This window comes from Danio rerio, chromosome 4 (assembly GCF_049306965.1).
Source record: "Danio rerio strain Tuebingen ecotype United States chromosome 4, GRCz12tu, whole genome shotgun sequence".
Lineage (NCBI taxonomy): Eukaryota > Metazoa > Chordata > Actinopteri > Cypriniformes > Danionidae > Danio > Danio rerio.
Window position 1 is genome coordinate 23,351,671 of NC_133179.1, and position 16,547 is coordinate 23,368,217.

Below are 16,547 nucleotides of genomic sequence, written 5' to 3' on the forward strand. Positions count from 1 at the left end.
AATCAGCTCAGGCCGTTAAGTAAATCAAACTCTCACAGAACACTTGTATTTTACTTGAATACTTTACACCATGTCAAGGTTTTATTTGACAGTATTTCAGTAAATATCATACAGTAAACAAGAGCTCTGCAAAAGTAAGTATATATCCATTGAGTTGCATTTCAGAAAAATAGTAGCTCACTTACAGTTTTTGTGACTAGGTCATAGTACATAGTGTCATATTTATAGTTTTGAGCTGTACAGGGTGAACCGCGCTGTTCTTTGAGTTTTACACAGTGATTCTGAGCCCCATTTGGGCATTGCGCTGCCGTCGTGGCTTCGCGATAAATCATCTCATTTTATATCACATATTTATCAGGTTTAATCTTTTCAGTAGCATCTCTGAAGCATTTTGGCAATCTTGAGAAAATAAAATCAGAAAACAGCGTCAAGCACTGAAACTATTCTCTCTTTAAACAAACTTGCTACTCTACAAATGACAAGGACCCCTAAAGCCAGAAACACACTAAACAAGTAGGCCTACATTAGGGGTGTCCAAACTCAGTCCTGGAGGTCCGGTGTCCTGCATATTTTAGTTCCAACCTCAATAAAACACACCTCAACCAGATAATCAAGCTCTTTCTAGCTATACTAAAAACTTTCAGGCTGGTGTGTTGAAGCAACTTGGAGCTAAACTATGCAGTACACCGCCACTCCAGGAGCGTGTTTGGTCACCTCTAGTCTACATGACTACAAATGTTGCTAACTGTGCAAGCTCATCCCCCTTTGCACTCCAATAATATGCTAAATGCAACCGATTGCATTCTTAACACAGTTTTTCATAGTGTTATTAGTGATAGTTTTCAGGTTAGTGCCAACTTTTTTTCATGAAGCTAACATTTGAAAATGCTGTTGGCCAGCTAACTTACTAAAGGTGGAGTCACGCTAATTTATTTCACTCTTTTTATTCCTGATTTAATAAAAGGTGAAGATATTTTGAAGCTAAATATGGTTTTATTATGGTCAAAGTGTCGTAAATATGTTATGACAGATTTGAAATATCAATTATTAGTCAATTTTGGCAACCTTAAAGCTACATGCTGTTAGCTTGCTAACATTCAATGAAAATTTATTAATTGCATGGTTATATTACAGTAAAAGGTTTAGTAATCATGTTTTTTTATGTGTAGGACCTATTCTATTAGCATTGTCAGTCTGATTACCATTTGTGTAATCACAGTTTTACTATAAATACCATGGCTAAACTATGGTTAGTGTAGAAAAAAACACTTGTGGTTATCATGGTTTATCTACAATAACCATGTTTCTTCATGGTTTTATTTGTAGTAAAACCATAGTTTGTTTTTTCAAGGGTAAAGCGCATGATATGCTAATTGCTAGCTAACATTTTATGAAAGTTTATCATGATTTTAAAACCATAATAGAAACCATGTTTTTTTTTCTTACTTCGTATTAGCTAGCTAGCCATGTTTTGCATAACCACAGTGTACTATAAAACCATTGTTAATCTGAGGTTATTTTTAATATTTTACTTTTATTTGTAGTAAAACCATAGTTATGTTTTAAACGGGTAACTTTTCTAATATGCTAATAAGCTAATTAACCCTTAACTAACTTGGTTTTATTGTTGTAAAGTAGTAACCATGGTCCTTGGCAGATGCTTAGTGTTTGTATAACCATTGTTATACTTTACACACCATGTTTAGTGTGGCAAAACCATACAGTAGTTAAACTTTCATTTCATTTTCATATTCCCTTAAGCAATCAAACAACCTCCAGATTGCTTGGATCTTTAATATTATACACTAAACATGGTAAATGTGAGGCATCTTTATAACACAACAGTTTACACATTAGAAGATAACTGTGTTGTCCTCTTGAATGTTGTTAGCACCAAAATAACAAAAATATGGCTGACAAACTTTCAAAGAGTGTGTTTCTGGCCTTAAAAAGTCTTATTTCTTTCCAAAAACTTTAACTTTGAACCAAATTAAGCCCATTTTTAACTATAAAGGGTTACTATACCATTTTGGAGTGATTCAACTCATTCATATGCACACGCAGTCTTTGCTGGTACTCTGTGGAAAATACATTTCGACAATGTCATTGTCTGTCTGTGATTTCTAAGGATGTACCACTCAGAATGTAATAGCCACAAAGGCACACTCGCTTTTGGAGTGCTTCAATTAATTTGCCTTTATCAGGGAAATGTTAGCACTATCTTGTAATGACTAGATCATTGTCGGCTCTCCTTGTCATCTACAACAGTTGTCAGTGGAACCAGTCATTGCTTTATTTCTGTGGAGGATGAATATAATAGAGATGATATTATGACAATGGGTGGGCCTGACGGGGTCTTGACTGGGGTCCTTTTCATAGAAACTGAAGTTGACATGTATATATTAATTCAGTGTAACAAAGTCATCAAAGACGTGAGTGATTGTACAATATATCAGACAGTATTGCAGGAGGAATTCACAATGAAGCACCATTGGGGGTTTGGCTTTTTTTTTTAAAGAAGTGTGTAATTTGTGTGCCACTATCAGCTTAATAAAATTGGTATAAAGTTGTAAACAATTAAGACACTACTTTGAAAATATGCAACTGGTTAAGCCAATGTTGTTTTTTAGCTTTGCATGATGCCACTAGTTGCACAGAAATGACTCATAAGAAGCTAAAATGGTATATTTCCCTGCTGAAAAATCCAGCTTAACCCAGCATAGGATGGTTGGCTGGCTTTAGCTGGTTGACCAGCCTGGTTTTAGAGGGGTTTTGGCCACTTGCAGGCTGGTTTCCAGCCATTTCCAGCCTGGTCTTAGCTGGTCAGGCTGGGAGATGACCAGCTAAAACCAGCTTGACCAGCCTAGCCAGGCTGGAAGCCCAGCCAAAACCAGCTATGTCAAGCTTAAACCTGGATGGTCAAGCTAGTTTTAGATGTTTTTTTTCCAAGCCTGGCCAGCTAAGACCAGCCAGGAAATGGCTGGAAACCAGCCTGGAAGTGACCAAAACCCCTCTAAAACCAGGCTGGTCAACCAGCTAAAGCCAGCCAACCATATAGGCTGGTTTAAGCTGGATTTTTCAGCAGGGTTGTTATCGACAATAGTCGGGTTTACCTATTAACGTGAAGCAATATTTTTTTAAAGTTAGCAAAATAAAAAACAATAAAAAATTAAGGTATTAAACCCCACGCTGTAGAGTTGAGGTTTCAAGTGATTTAGTGAAGCGGTGGGAGTTCCAGACTAGCATGCCAATAGGCTTGAATTCAGGGTGATGTAGTTAGAGATGCTAGTTTTTAAATGCTCTGTTTTGTAACATGTTTTGTTTTAACATTGTTCTGACATCCGAATGAACACTTAGTGAATAAATATGTTTTGTTTTGGTCATTAAAAACATTATTAAATACATTAAGTCATAAATTCAGAGTACTAGTACAGGTCGGGATCCGAACTTGGGCCATTTGCAGTAGAGTTACTACATGAGAGGCTACATAAGATTTTTCAGACGCTGTCAGTAAAAAGCAGATTTGCCAGGTCTCTAAACGCTTCTGAATTGACCGATGCTTTGAATCACTTTAGTGACCTGGTGTTTCGAAACACTTTACTCACATGGCCTGGGTGTTTCGAATCACCTTAGTCACGTTACCTGGGTGTTTCGGATCAGGCTTCGGTGTAGTGTTTCAAAACACTTTTGCTTTGGGATCTCGACACTGTGTCACTGTTTCACCTTAGCCATCCCTATTGGTAACCTAGTAACCAACAGTAAACAAGGCAAGAGAACTGGTGAAGTGTGTGATGTTCACTAATAGTGAGTCAGCAAAAAACTTTTTGTGAATTAAAGGATTTTTCTTTTTCCATTTGCCAGATCACTCTTTCTCATGCGAAACTTAAAAATGCACATTAACACATGGTGATGGAAACCCAGCTAGTGCCGCTAATGGCAATATAACACAGAATGATATGAATTATGAAAGAGTATTTAGATATGGGGTAGAATAATCTCCAGATTTAACAGAAAAGTACAGTACTATTACACCTCAATATTCCCACTGATTACATTTCATGCCCAGGTATCAAGGCTCTTTCACATTATTCACGTCAATGTTCCCCAGTCTGCTAAAACCAAAGCTAAAGTGATTCAGCATAAGAAAATGAAAGTAATTCCACTGACAGAGACCATTAAATAGGTTTTTTTAATTTAGCCTTTGGTCAGCATGCTAACGTGTTAGCATACTACTGTAGCTAAGCTAGAAAAAATTGAAGGACAGTAAATATACAAAGAGTTACAGCATACAACACATCACTGAAGGTGAATGATGATTACGCAGAACACAACTGCATGTCACTTCTTTGATTTGTCTTTCATGATTAGGAAGCGTGTAAAAATCACCCATTTGTAAAGACAAGGAATGAGCATCATTTGCTGAGAGGACGTGAATCATGTGAAATAGACTTAGAAATAAACTTTTATATAAGGGAAATACTAATAAATGAATCATCATTGAAAGATTTTGATAATTAACTGATAAATATTCATGGATGCACAGCATTTACTCTTAACAGTACTGTATTTTATATGTCTACCGAAAGACAAAGTGCTCAACAAACATTTAAACTTCTCTCTCCAAGATTTCGATAATATATATCTGGCACCTTTTTTTCTATCTATGTATGAAAATAGCTCTCCGATTTAAATTGATATATCTATACTGCAGACATAAACCAGTCTCTCATTTGATCTACACACCAATCAGCATTCAAAGACAGGGATGCGACAACATACTGTACTCGTTCAGATCTGGTGTTACTGTTGCAGTTTCAATGGAACAAGTAGTCCAATGAATATATAGCAGCCTATTTTTTTTTGTTTGATGTGGTTGTATAGGATTTGGAGCTTAAATCAAGCATCAAGTGGTCAGCATAAAGCAAGGATGTCCGATCCAACTCCTTAGTGTTACTGCAGAGCTCATCTCCAACCTGGAGACCTGCACACTTGCCTAGACACACTGCACATTTCGGTCCAGTGCATGATTTTGTGATACCCTTCCTGCCCTGGCCCAAATTGCACCCTTAACCCTTGCTGCCTTCCTCCGAGTCCACCCTTGCGTGAAGTAAATCCACTTTGATTGTTGGGTAGTCTGATGCGGAGCTCATTTTAAGGTGGACTTGACTGAACATGCACATCTAGAGCTCATGTTGACTGCAAAAGAGGCACTCGTGGGCACTAGCTAAAATAAAAAAAAATGGGACACCCTATGGTCTTGTGTACATGACAATAAGTTTGCCATTTGGGACAGGCAGCAGCAAAGGAGTCACTGTGGATTTACTGTGGTATTGTAGACTTGGTGCAAGTCCACATGTGCATATTAAGGCCTTTCCCAAACACACCCTTAACCTTTGCGGTTTGTGGAGTCCACACTTTTGGGATGTATTGCCACTTTGACATTGGGTAGAAGGCTGCAGTGGAGCTTCTCTCATTGTGGCTCAGCTGAAGTGCATATCAAGAATGCATAGAAGCCACAGAGGGAGAGCTCATGAGCACCCATTTTAAGGGTAAAATAATGAGTGAGACACTATACAGTCTCATTGACTTAACGGACATGCAAATATGGTGGTCATTGTATGTCCGCAAGATCGCAAGAAGAAGTTAATTGTGTCATTTGAGACAGGGGTGACACCAGGTCAGGTGTGTTTATTTAGGATCAGAGCTAAACTCTGCAGGACACCTCCAGGAGTAGTACTGGACACCTCTGGCATAAGGCACTCTGCCCTAATCAAAATCATTCTATAATTTACCGAAAACACCTTGCACTCCTTTAAATTGCTTTGAACAAGTAAAGGGAGAATAGATTGAACCAGGGATGACAGAGTCAAGGGAAGGTCAAAGTCCACCAGCTCCTCCAGAAACTAACAGAGCAGCTGACCAATCAGTGGTGTCAAGGGGCGCTCACACTGACAGCAACATTTTCAGCTACTGGAAGTCATTACTGATCAATGAAAGTTGGCCGTTTTAAGTGATACAAGTGACCGCTGGCTATGAGATCTTTAACATGAGAAGGCAACTGCCAATGTCAATGCAGACAGTGAAGGTAATGTGATTTGTTTCCTGTTTCCGTTCTACAGTATTTTGAAGTTGAGAAGATTTAAACCCACAAGAGTTTAAATTGCTGTCAGTGGGAATGCACCTTAAAATGGAATAGGAATAAATTCTGGATTACACTTTTCTAAAGTACACCATGTATAATGGCAACACTCCAGTATGGGCTCACAATGGTGTATAAAGACCATATTTACAATTTGTCTCACATATATGTAGTCATATAATATATCTATTTCTATATTCTTTTCACCGACCCTTATACAGACATCTGCAGGTCAGTCTTTTAAGGCAGAGTTCCATAGTTGAGTGTCCGCTCATAAAGAATCTTTTTTAATCATTTCCATTCTTCAAATACACAAAAACTGTATGTCAGGCAACTCCTTCAGTATTCTTCATTTTTTAATGAAGGCGTATAAAAATTGCTGTAGCCACCGGTGGTGGTTAAGAGTCAGTAAGTGGTTCTCTATGCATGTACATCTCTGAGTCTTGAGTGCTTTTCCCCAATAGTTTATACCAGTCTGGGTTTCTTTTTTGCACGCTACATGCTTCACTCATTCTACCGTGATATTTTTGGAGTGAATGCTTCCAGTTCTTAAGGTGGTGGGTGTCATACCTGTTAAAATAACTTAGAATAAAATATAAATAAAAAATGCTCTGTCTAGAAATGCATGGAAAGGTCTTTTGTGAGGATTGTAGGGGGATGGCACATAGTCAATTTTAAAAACGATCTCTACCAAGTAGAGCAAGCCTGTGAAAATCAATCAAGCAGAGCCCAAGCCCAACCAATCTCAAAACAAGTTGGCTCACAGCCAAATGTTGGTCCAAGAGTTGGCTGAAAAAAAGAGCCAAAAGTAAGGTTTAAACTTGGGCCTGAGATTGGGTTGAGATGTTATCTGCTGATTGTGGAGGTGGCTGAGCGTAGGGTACTGGGTAGCTTGTCCGTACCAGGGATCTTCCAGGGCCCTGGGGATACTGTGGCCTTCCTGCCTGCAGCACTGCTGATCTTGGAGTTGTGGCTGGGGTTACTCTCTTGGCTCATTTGCCCTTTTTCTGGTTCCTTTGGTAGGGCTTTGAATGGCACTAGAGGTCCTTGTTGACTGTTGCTACCATCGAGGCATCCATTTCCCCCATTCATGCTGGTGTCAGTCAGGGATGTTTTGGGCGAGTCTCGCTTGCGAGACGGAGTGCTGCTTCGCTCCCTTCTGCGTTCCTTGGACTTTGCCCGGCTGCTTTTGTGGGATTTTGGCTCTCCCGCAAACTCATCAAGGTATTGTTGCTGACCCTTCCCTCCACTTGAGCGACGGTTGGTCCTGCTACCCTCCCTCTGCTTGGTCCCACCCCCAACTCCACCTGCCAAAGCTGACCTCTTCCCCACACTGGCCTGCTCTAGAGCCCTACTCTCTGAGCCTCTTGGACCCTGGCAAGAGTCTGGACCTACTGCTTCCAAGGACGATGTATGAGGTGGGTCAGTGGGTGGGTTCACATGAGAAGAAGCTGATGGATTGGATAAGCTGTCGAGGGGTGGTGCTACTTCCGACAGACTTGGGGAGGCTGTAGGGTGAGCATCCCAGGGGGCGGGACTATCTGCTGGGGAAACATGATAACAGATACATCCATGATTCAAAAAGAGATTAAAGCAGAAATTGGAACACACACGCGCGCACACAGACAAGCACAGACACCAGAATACAAAAAAAAAGAACATACAAAAAAATAATAAAAATAAATTAGTGAAACTAAAGCCAACACAGGCAAACAAGTACAAACTAAAGAAAAAAAAACACAACAATGTTCTACTCTGAAACCAGCTCAGTGCATACGCAACCCAGCAGTTAATTTCATTGGTCAACAGTTCAATCTAATTGCGACGAGCAGAACCCGAATGCTCTATCAATAAGACACTAGGTAAGGTATAGTTTTGGAATTATTTGTTTTTGCGTAATGTATGAAAGATATTACAATTGGCTGCAGGGGATGGGTTTGCTCTGAACTGCAGAGAGAAAATCTATGTCAACCATGCAAAAAGATTACCATAGTATTACTATGTTTTTTGCACATGGTATCATCATAGTGCCATGGGAACCTATATTATGATAAATCCACAAAATATCTTTGATGCTGGAGTATCATTTAAATGAAGCAGCATGATAAACATCAAAGCATGGTACTACCAGATGATATAATCAGTGCATCAAGTAATTATCAAAGTACTTTTTTTCTGTAAGGACATAAATCACTATTGTTCACATATTATAATAAAAACAGGATAATAAAATGGTTTCATGTCTCCACTAGAAGTGGAATAATCTGGTTTTCCCATTGGCTTCTCCTTCTATCTGCCTTTCCCCACACATAAACTCACACACATCACTTCACACTGAGATGCTTATATTGGAGTGACATCTCCACACTTCCTCTCCTTCCTCTCCCAATACACAATAGCATATTTTACCCACACACCCACAACCCAAACCGAAAGAGGGTCACCAACCTTAATATTCTCATTACACATCCCCAATCCTACCTGTCACCTCATATATTGCAGGATGCACTGAAGACTGCTTAGCTTTCTACCAACCTACGCAGCACATATGAGCCCAGGCGGCCATTTTAACGTTTGCTAACAAGCGAATTGGCTGGGAATTTATTTCAGCACAAGAAAACAAACACTTACAACACTATCCCTTTATCATTAAGCTTCAAGCGCAGGGAAATATAGCAAGTGTAAACAATTACATATCATTGTGTCTCCCTGCTAGCTTTTTCGTACTCTACAAGGGTACATTTCTCTCGTTTATATGGCCCTGGAGCAGCAGAAATCACTGGCCTACAGAGGAAAAATATGAATCCGAGCTCATAAAGGCTTTTTCACAGTGAAATAGAAGACAGGTACGGAATATAAAACCATAGAGGCTGACACAACCATCTCATGATGGCTGTATTTCAGCTCGGCCTTTGTGGCTCCACAGAGATCGCAGTGGGATACTAAATGCATGGGAAGGGATGGCCAAATGTGAGCAGATTTCAAAGCAAAGGTGTGCACTGGGTTGTTTCAGTGGTTGTTAGAAGCTCATAGGCATTAAGTTCCCATCACAGTGGAGAGTCGGTTAGAAGAATGTTAAGAATGTATGTGAGTCAAGGGGTAGATCAGTCTCTCTTCAATGTGGGAGTTTTTGAAGTAGCTCAGAGCTTTCATTGTGCATGGAAAGAATATTGAATATCCTAAATGTACTCAATATTATTACTTGGTTGTTATACAATTAATTACTGTTAAAGGAATAATTTATTCAAATGTACTCACACTCAAGTGGTTATAAACCTTTTTGAGTTTCTTTTGTCTGTCGAACACAAAATGTAAGTGAGAAATGACTTGAGAAATTCTGTTAATGCAAGTTTGCTTCCTAAAAAATCTAAAAAAAATCCCTGCATGAAAAAATAGTACTACATACATTACAATGTTTTAGTAAAATATATGAAAGTATAATCAGTGCTCATTGCGAATTATATATATATATATATATATATATATATATATATATATATATATATATATATATATATATATATATATATATATATATTTGATACAAAATTAAATAACTAAATATTAGTCACTGCGTAAATGTATTTAATTGAAGTATAGCAAATTTGCAATTTAACTTTAAATTACTATGTTCATAGCTACATTTTTACCTTGGTTTACTTTGGCATATTGGTAAAAACAAACAAACAAACAAACAAAAAGCAAGCAAGCAAGAAAAAATAATAAAAAAACCTGATAGGAAAGCAATACACTTTCAGCCAATTCATAAAAATTCTGAACAATTTTGTGAAATGTGGGAACAATACATAGGTTTCCATAGTTTTTTATACAGTGCAAACTGCATTTTCCATTGGCTTATCCTCCAACCTACCCCTAAACCCAACCCTCACAGGAACTGTACTGTTTTACTTTCTGAAAAAAAAGGAAAAACTTATTCTTTGTGAATTATAAGCTTTTTAAGAAATGTTATAGAAATGCATATTTTACTACCTTCTTGTAATACCTGTGTCATTCCATTATACAGATTTGTGTCCTGATATGTCACAAAACACATACACACACACACGCACATTTATATATGTGAAAAATAAAAATAAAACCTGAAGACATGTAAGCAATCCAAACCACAGCACGCAGAATTGATTAGAATGATGATTGGTGTGTTAGAACACATGCACTCTGTTACAAACCGTGTCTTTAGGATGGCCCATTAGGAAGAAATAGGGGGAGCCATGGTTGTCACTTTTCATGCACATGGAGAGACTGGAAGATACCATTCCTATAAGAGGCGAAGTAACAACCTAGACCAATCATTAGGGTTAGAACAGCAGCCACAGGCTAAGACAGTATTAAGATCAGAGCTGAGATAGTATTCAGTGAGGAAAATTGAGAAAGGAAGGACAAATTATTCACCATAACACTGATGAAAGAGAAGAAGACTAGCTACTGGATTAATATACAAAAGAACATGCTGTCATAACCATGTTAAAAAGAGTGTTGTGTTAGCAAGATAATGGAAAGCTTTTGAATTGTTTTGGGGTTATTAAATATTAGTGTGCAAGAGAAGGATTTTTCTTTGGTAGCTTTGGCTTGATTCTCAACTGATTTTTGGGAAAAGATTTACAATTACTACAATAACTATCAAATGGACATCATTTTTAGTCCCGGTCTTACATAAAGGGCTTAGACTAAGCAAGAATTAGGTCTTAGTTTAATTGAGACATTTAAGTATTTTTTATATATGTGCCTTAGAAAAAATAATTACTGTTGTCTATCTTTAGACAAATACATTCTAGGTATGGAACTAGGTTTAAGCCTTTTTGTGATATAAGAGGATACAATTCTAACTATTTTAAAAATAAGCCATAGCAAAAACTTTAACTGATGGTGAGCTCCTTCTATAAGTACAGATAAAAATAACTAATTTAAAGCATAAAATAATGATGTATAAACCGTGTCAACTAAACACATTTACTGGTCCTGGCGTGAGAAAGTCTGTAGGAGTGTATTATTTCATAATACACACAAGGCATCCTAAATATGTACCATGCTTAAAAGTTTGTGAACCCTTTAGGATCTTTCAGATTTCTGCAAATATGCGTAAACATGACCCCAAACCATCACCTAAAGGTAGACCAACATAACCATAATTTAAGCACAGATAGAGTCAAAACTCAACAGTGCAACTTGTCCTCCAAACTATACAACAGAATACCAATAGGTCATTTTATTGGCCAATTCCCTGAAATATGACCTATAGCTAATAGGAGGAGGAGGAGGAAGGAAGAGGAGGAAACTCTCGCAACATAAAGGTTTTTTGTTTTTGTTTTTGGTGAATTAATGGTTAATTTCTATACATTTGTACCAAAATGAAAATGGCAGCATCTGATAATAGCAATGAGGATGTTTGCACAAGCTCTGTATTTCACCTTACCAATCAAGTCATGCGTGTTTATTAATGTAGCACTTTACATAGAAGACATTGTTTAAAGCAATTATATTACAATTACAATTTTAGATTTAAATGTCAAGCTCTTGATTATATCATCTCTTGATTGTTCACATCTTTCTGACCTTGACAGACTGAACAGAAAAAAATAACCAGAGAAAATCTACATGTAAAAGAAGTGGAGACCCAAAGCCAGATCTACATATAATGTGATTACCATTGATGGAACAATGAATTCTGGTTTCTACCAGCAACTTCTAAAGTAAAATGTCAGGACACCTGTCCTTAAATTGAATCTTAAAAGAAAGTGGGTCAAGCAGCAAGACAATGACCACAGGCACACAAGATGTTCGACCAAAGAGTGGCTAAAGTGGAACAAAGTTAATGTTTTGGAATGGCCAAGTCAAAGTCTTGACCTTAATCCAATTGAAATGTTGTGAAAGGACTCGAAGCAAGCAGTTCATGCGAGAAAACCCAAATAAATATTCCAGAGTTAAAGCTGTTTCGAGCGATGGTTCAAATGCCTCCAAGATGTTGTGCAGGACTGATCAGAAACATTGCTTTCGGTATCTGGTGTGACCGCAAGGTTAGGCTCGCATAAATTTAGAAAGTATCCTCTAATAGATGGCCAAATAGGTTGTTTGTGCAAGTAGCTTATTATGACCTGAAGTTTGGCCTCTCGGGTGTAAAACTAATAAGTTTTATAATGCATGTTTAATCAAAAAACAATTATGACTGTTGCTACAGTACAAATAAAAATACAGGACTGTTTAGAGAGCAAATTACAGGGGGGAGGGTAGTTTGGGGGGAGTGGTGGTGACCCCACTAATTAAGCCTTGATCCCTTCCTGAAGAACATCAAAGCAAGATTTTGCTAATTAGTTTGCACTGACATGTGTCTTAACAGATAATATAAATATACATTTGACAACCCCTATAATAGTTCAGAACCAGTATTGGAACTTATGATTATTGCACTGCTTTAGCGCAATGGTCTAATCGAGCTAGACAAATCAAAAATTTTCACGAAAACAAAACTTTACCACAGTAGAAAAGTGACAAACAAATCAGTTGGAGGACAGGCTGTACTTTTGTCAATCCCAGAATTAATCATCTCATTAGTTTGATTGAATTCGCTTTCATGTCTGAACACTGAATGATGTCTCAGGTCATTTTTATTCAAGAATATTGAAAAATCTAAACTTGGTTCACAAACTTTCAACCATCATTTCTCACCAAACTAATTATGTTTAAAAGACATCTAATAGACATCTATACACAGACGTTTTGGCTAAAACAAGACTAAAGAGCCACCGTACAAGTGAAAAGCTAAAAATAAATAAATACAGAATGCCGTCGTTTGAGCTGCAGATTACTTTATGACAAAGACAGTGCATAAAATAAAGACAGAATGTTGCGATCAGTTGAGAACCCCTACTGTATATGCTTGATTCAGTGACTGGCACACTTCTGCCTTGCTGCTGTTTGGTGTGTGTGTCCATACAATTGATATACTGCCCATAGACATTATAGTAGAAAGCATGGTCCGATTTCAGTTCATTGCTTCGACATGTCAACGTGGCCGCAATCTATTAAAATGTCTAGTGCCAGTCTCTGTTTAGGATTTATGTATGTACGTGAATGTGTGAAGCATCACAAGCAATGTATCAAAATTCCACTGATTTACTGAAATAAACTTTGCATTTCAGGATAATCTAGCACAGCTGTTTGATAATGAGCTAAACTTTCCTTCCTCTCTATGCAGTATTGGATGAACACAATATGTAGCCTATTCCTCTTTCTTTTTTACTTTGGAGAAGAGAGGAGAACAAAGTATCACTGTTTGAACTGACTCTGAAATGTTTTGCGTTTTTCTGGGATGGACTATTTATACGCATCAAAGTTAGTGTACAAGGTTTGTTTACGTGACACATTTTTCACATCAGAAAATTTCAGACTTTAGTGTGCAGAGACCTTAAATTAAGGCTGTCATTACAAAAAATGTAATTAGTCGTCTAACAAAAAAACAAAACAAAAGACTACATCAAATTTTATTTTTGGAAAATTGTTAGAAGTCCATTCGATTTTCACTGACAACCCAAATTTAGCTTTGTAGCCAAGATGTCTATGTTTACACATTTATTAGATGTCTTTTAAATGCAAAAAATGCTTAGTTTTGACAATTTACTATACTATTTTCTTAATAATCAGCCAACAAAAAAACCTCTTCACAGATCTGTCTTGCATTGAAAAAACATATAGTTACTCCATCTCTCATGTCCATTTAAACTATGTAGACATTTCTGAGCAGTATGTTACGCGTTTCAGTGTTAAACCTACCATACTCAGGGACCTGCCCTGTGCCTCTCTTGAGCAACAGGCGAACTCTACGGCCACCCGATTTGATGAGCTCAATAGCCCGAGCGTGGGTCATATCCCTCGTGCTCTCCCCATTTATCTCAATGATTTGATCACCAACCTGCAAAACAGACAAAATAAATTTATCATCCTGGTTAGGATGCATTCAAATCTCTACGTCTGTGAACACAGACATGCAAATGCTTATACAAAAAAATAAGTAATTATTTTCTGACAGATTTGAATTGCATCCTGCATTGAATATGACTGGCATTTATGAAAGATAATTATTCGGTAGGATCAATAAAGGTCTATAACTCATGTCGACAGTTTTTGTTAAGCGCTAATCAGCATTAACAGTCATGAATGAGATCGAGCAGCAATTAATTTGAGAATTAGCATCACTAATGAATTATGCGTTTGAGGCTTCTAAGAGGTACAATTCTGATGCTCTTCATCAACTTTGAGTAAGGTGTGCGGCTGCTGTGGATAATGAGGGAATGGTTAATTAGCCTTCCTATATGAAAAAAAGGAAGCTGGTATGTTCAATATTTCAACAATTAGCTTCCCGGCAACTGGTGGGGTCTTATTTTTAAAATTCTGTTTTAGCTTTGAATTCATCTTCATTAAAGCAGAGCCATCAAAATGACGGTAGTGTGACGAATCCATCGCTTTCAACAATACATTTCAAGACAATTACTGTCAGATTGTCAGATCATGCGCCGTGAGCAATATAACTGTTATTATGCATATTACGCATCTCAGATTTTGTGTGGGCTAAGATACTTTTGTGCAGTAAAAAAAGATTATACATTTTTAGCCTGTTCATTTTGGAAGAATCTGTGTCAGTTGCTTAGTCTAAGTAATGTGCAGCCTTTACCATTTATGAGTATTCACATACAGATGGATGTAAAATAAATAAATGAATAAAGTAATGATAAAACAGAGACAATTTGAGACTCTTGCATTCCAATTACTAAAGTATAGAGACAATATTATAAAACCACATACTAAATCTAAATATATTTTTAATTAAAACAATAAATATTATATATATATATATATATATATATATATATATATATATATATATATATATATATATATATATATATATATAAAACCAGACAAAAGTCTAGTGGCCTATTCAAGTTTTAGGAACAACAAATAATAACTTAACTTTTAGTTGATCATTTGGTATCTGAAATGGCTGATATGAAAGGCAAAGGCCTTTAGATTACGCTTATTTTACCAAAATAAAATATGATCATGCCTTGACTTTTAATTATTTAATTAGGACAGTAAGGTCTGTCTTTGCTTAGACAAAACTCTTGTCACTCTCCTGTGGTTTGTAATGTAATGGGCAGCACAAATGTCTTGATACCTCAAGCTGTTGATGTTGCCATCCACTCTGCAGATCTCTTGCACGCCCATATACCTAATGTGACCCCAAACCTTGATTTTTCCTTCACCAAACTTGACTGATTTCTGCTAGACTCTTGGGTCCATGCGGGTTCCAACAGGTCTTCTGCAGTATTTGTTATGATTGGGATGCAGTTCAACAGATGATTCATCTGAAAAATCTACCTTCTGCCACTTTTACAAATGATCAACTAAAAATCAAGTTATTACGTGTTGCTCTTACAACTGGGATTGACGACAAGACTTTTGTCAGGTAGTGTATTCATAAATTAATATATTTTATTACATTATTTAAAAAAAGTATTTCAAATGACTAATAACGTATTTTAATATTACTTATATACTAATATTAAAATACATATCTGCTAATCAGTTATTAGTCAATTAAACATATCATTTATAAGACAATTATATTAAAAACTAAATAATAACCAATAATTTGAAAGACATTTTTTCTCTACCTAGATGCTTTATAAATTCCAGTATATTCTCCCTTAAAAGCACAACAAACAATGTAGAAAAAGATTGCATATTTTTGCCCCTAAAACAGGAAATTCTGCCCACATATATGCTGATGCAAAGCATGTAGGAGCATTGAACTTGTCTTGTGTCTATGGACTAATTGGCCTGGGGCTGGGGAAAATGAACGAGCCAATTATAGTAACAAATGGAGAATTCCTCTCAAATGGTCTGTATAATGTGGAAGCCTGGGCAGGTCGGCAAGTATTTTTTTTTTAATGACTCATTAAGATCTTGTTTGAATGAGGGGCAGAGAGTACTATGACTCTCTCATTATTGACAAGGAGTGTCTGGTTTTTTGTTCTCGGGGACGGTTCCTCTGACCTCAGAGGTGAAGAGTGTTAGTAAAAGCACCGTCAGCAGCCCTATTATGCTTTCAGTGTTACTAGAAGGCACGTGTGAGAAAACTACAGCAGCGGCAAGTGTCTTCTGATGGCTTTATGACTTCATGCTTAATGGAGTTTCGAAATACCACAGGTCTGTTCCATCACAAACTAATTATAGTTTTAGGAGGCATTTTGTGCTGTGGTTAAATTCACACCCCGATTGAAGGCAAGATGATGTTTACAGTCAGAGTGGAGGATCTTGAAAGGAAGGGAACAGTCAGTGTTTATGATGATCAGCAGGTAATGTGCTAAATATGAAAGGATTTAATGAGAGG

General features: G+C 37.1%; 1 protein-coding gene across 50 annotated transcripts in view; it reads right to left on the bottom strand.

Moving 5' to 3' along the window:
- Positions 1-4,170: 4,170 nt before the first annotated feature.
- The window catches only part of magi2a (membrane associated guanylate kinase, WW and PDZ domain containing 2a), a 328,630-nt gene continuing 316,253 nt past the window's right edge, over positions 4,171-16,547 (bottom strand). For 18 of the 50 annotated variants that reach the window (XM_073946344.1, XM_073946343.1, NM_001327853.1 and 15 more), the window contains 2 exons: positions 13,928-14,066; positions 4,171-7,683 (listed from right to left, as the gene is read on the bottom strand). In XM_073946344.1, coding sequence (XP_073802445.1) covers positions 6,986-7,683; positions 13,928-14,066 — 837 coding nt within the window. In that variant the 3' untranslated portion in view covers positions 4,171-6,985. Of the gene's footprint in view, positions 7,684-10,329; positions 10,441-13,927; positions 14,067-16,547 lie in introns of all 50 variants that reach the window. The other 32 variants (XM_073946357.1, XM_073946349.1, XM_073946348.1 and 29 more) reach the window with 5 other exon arrangements.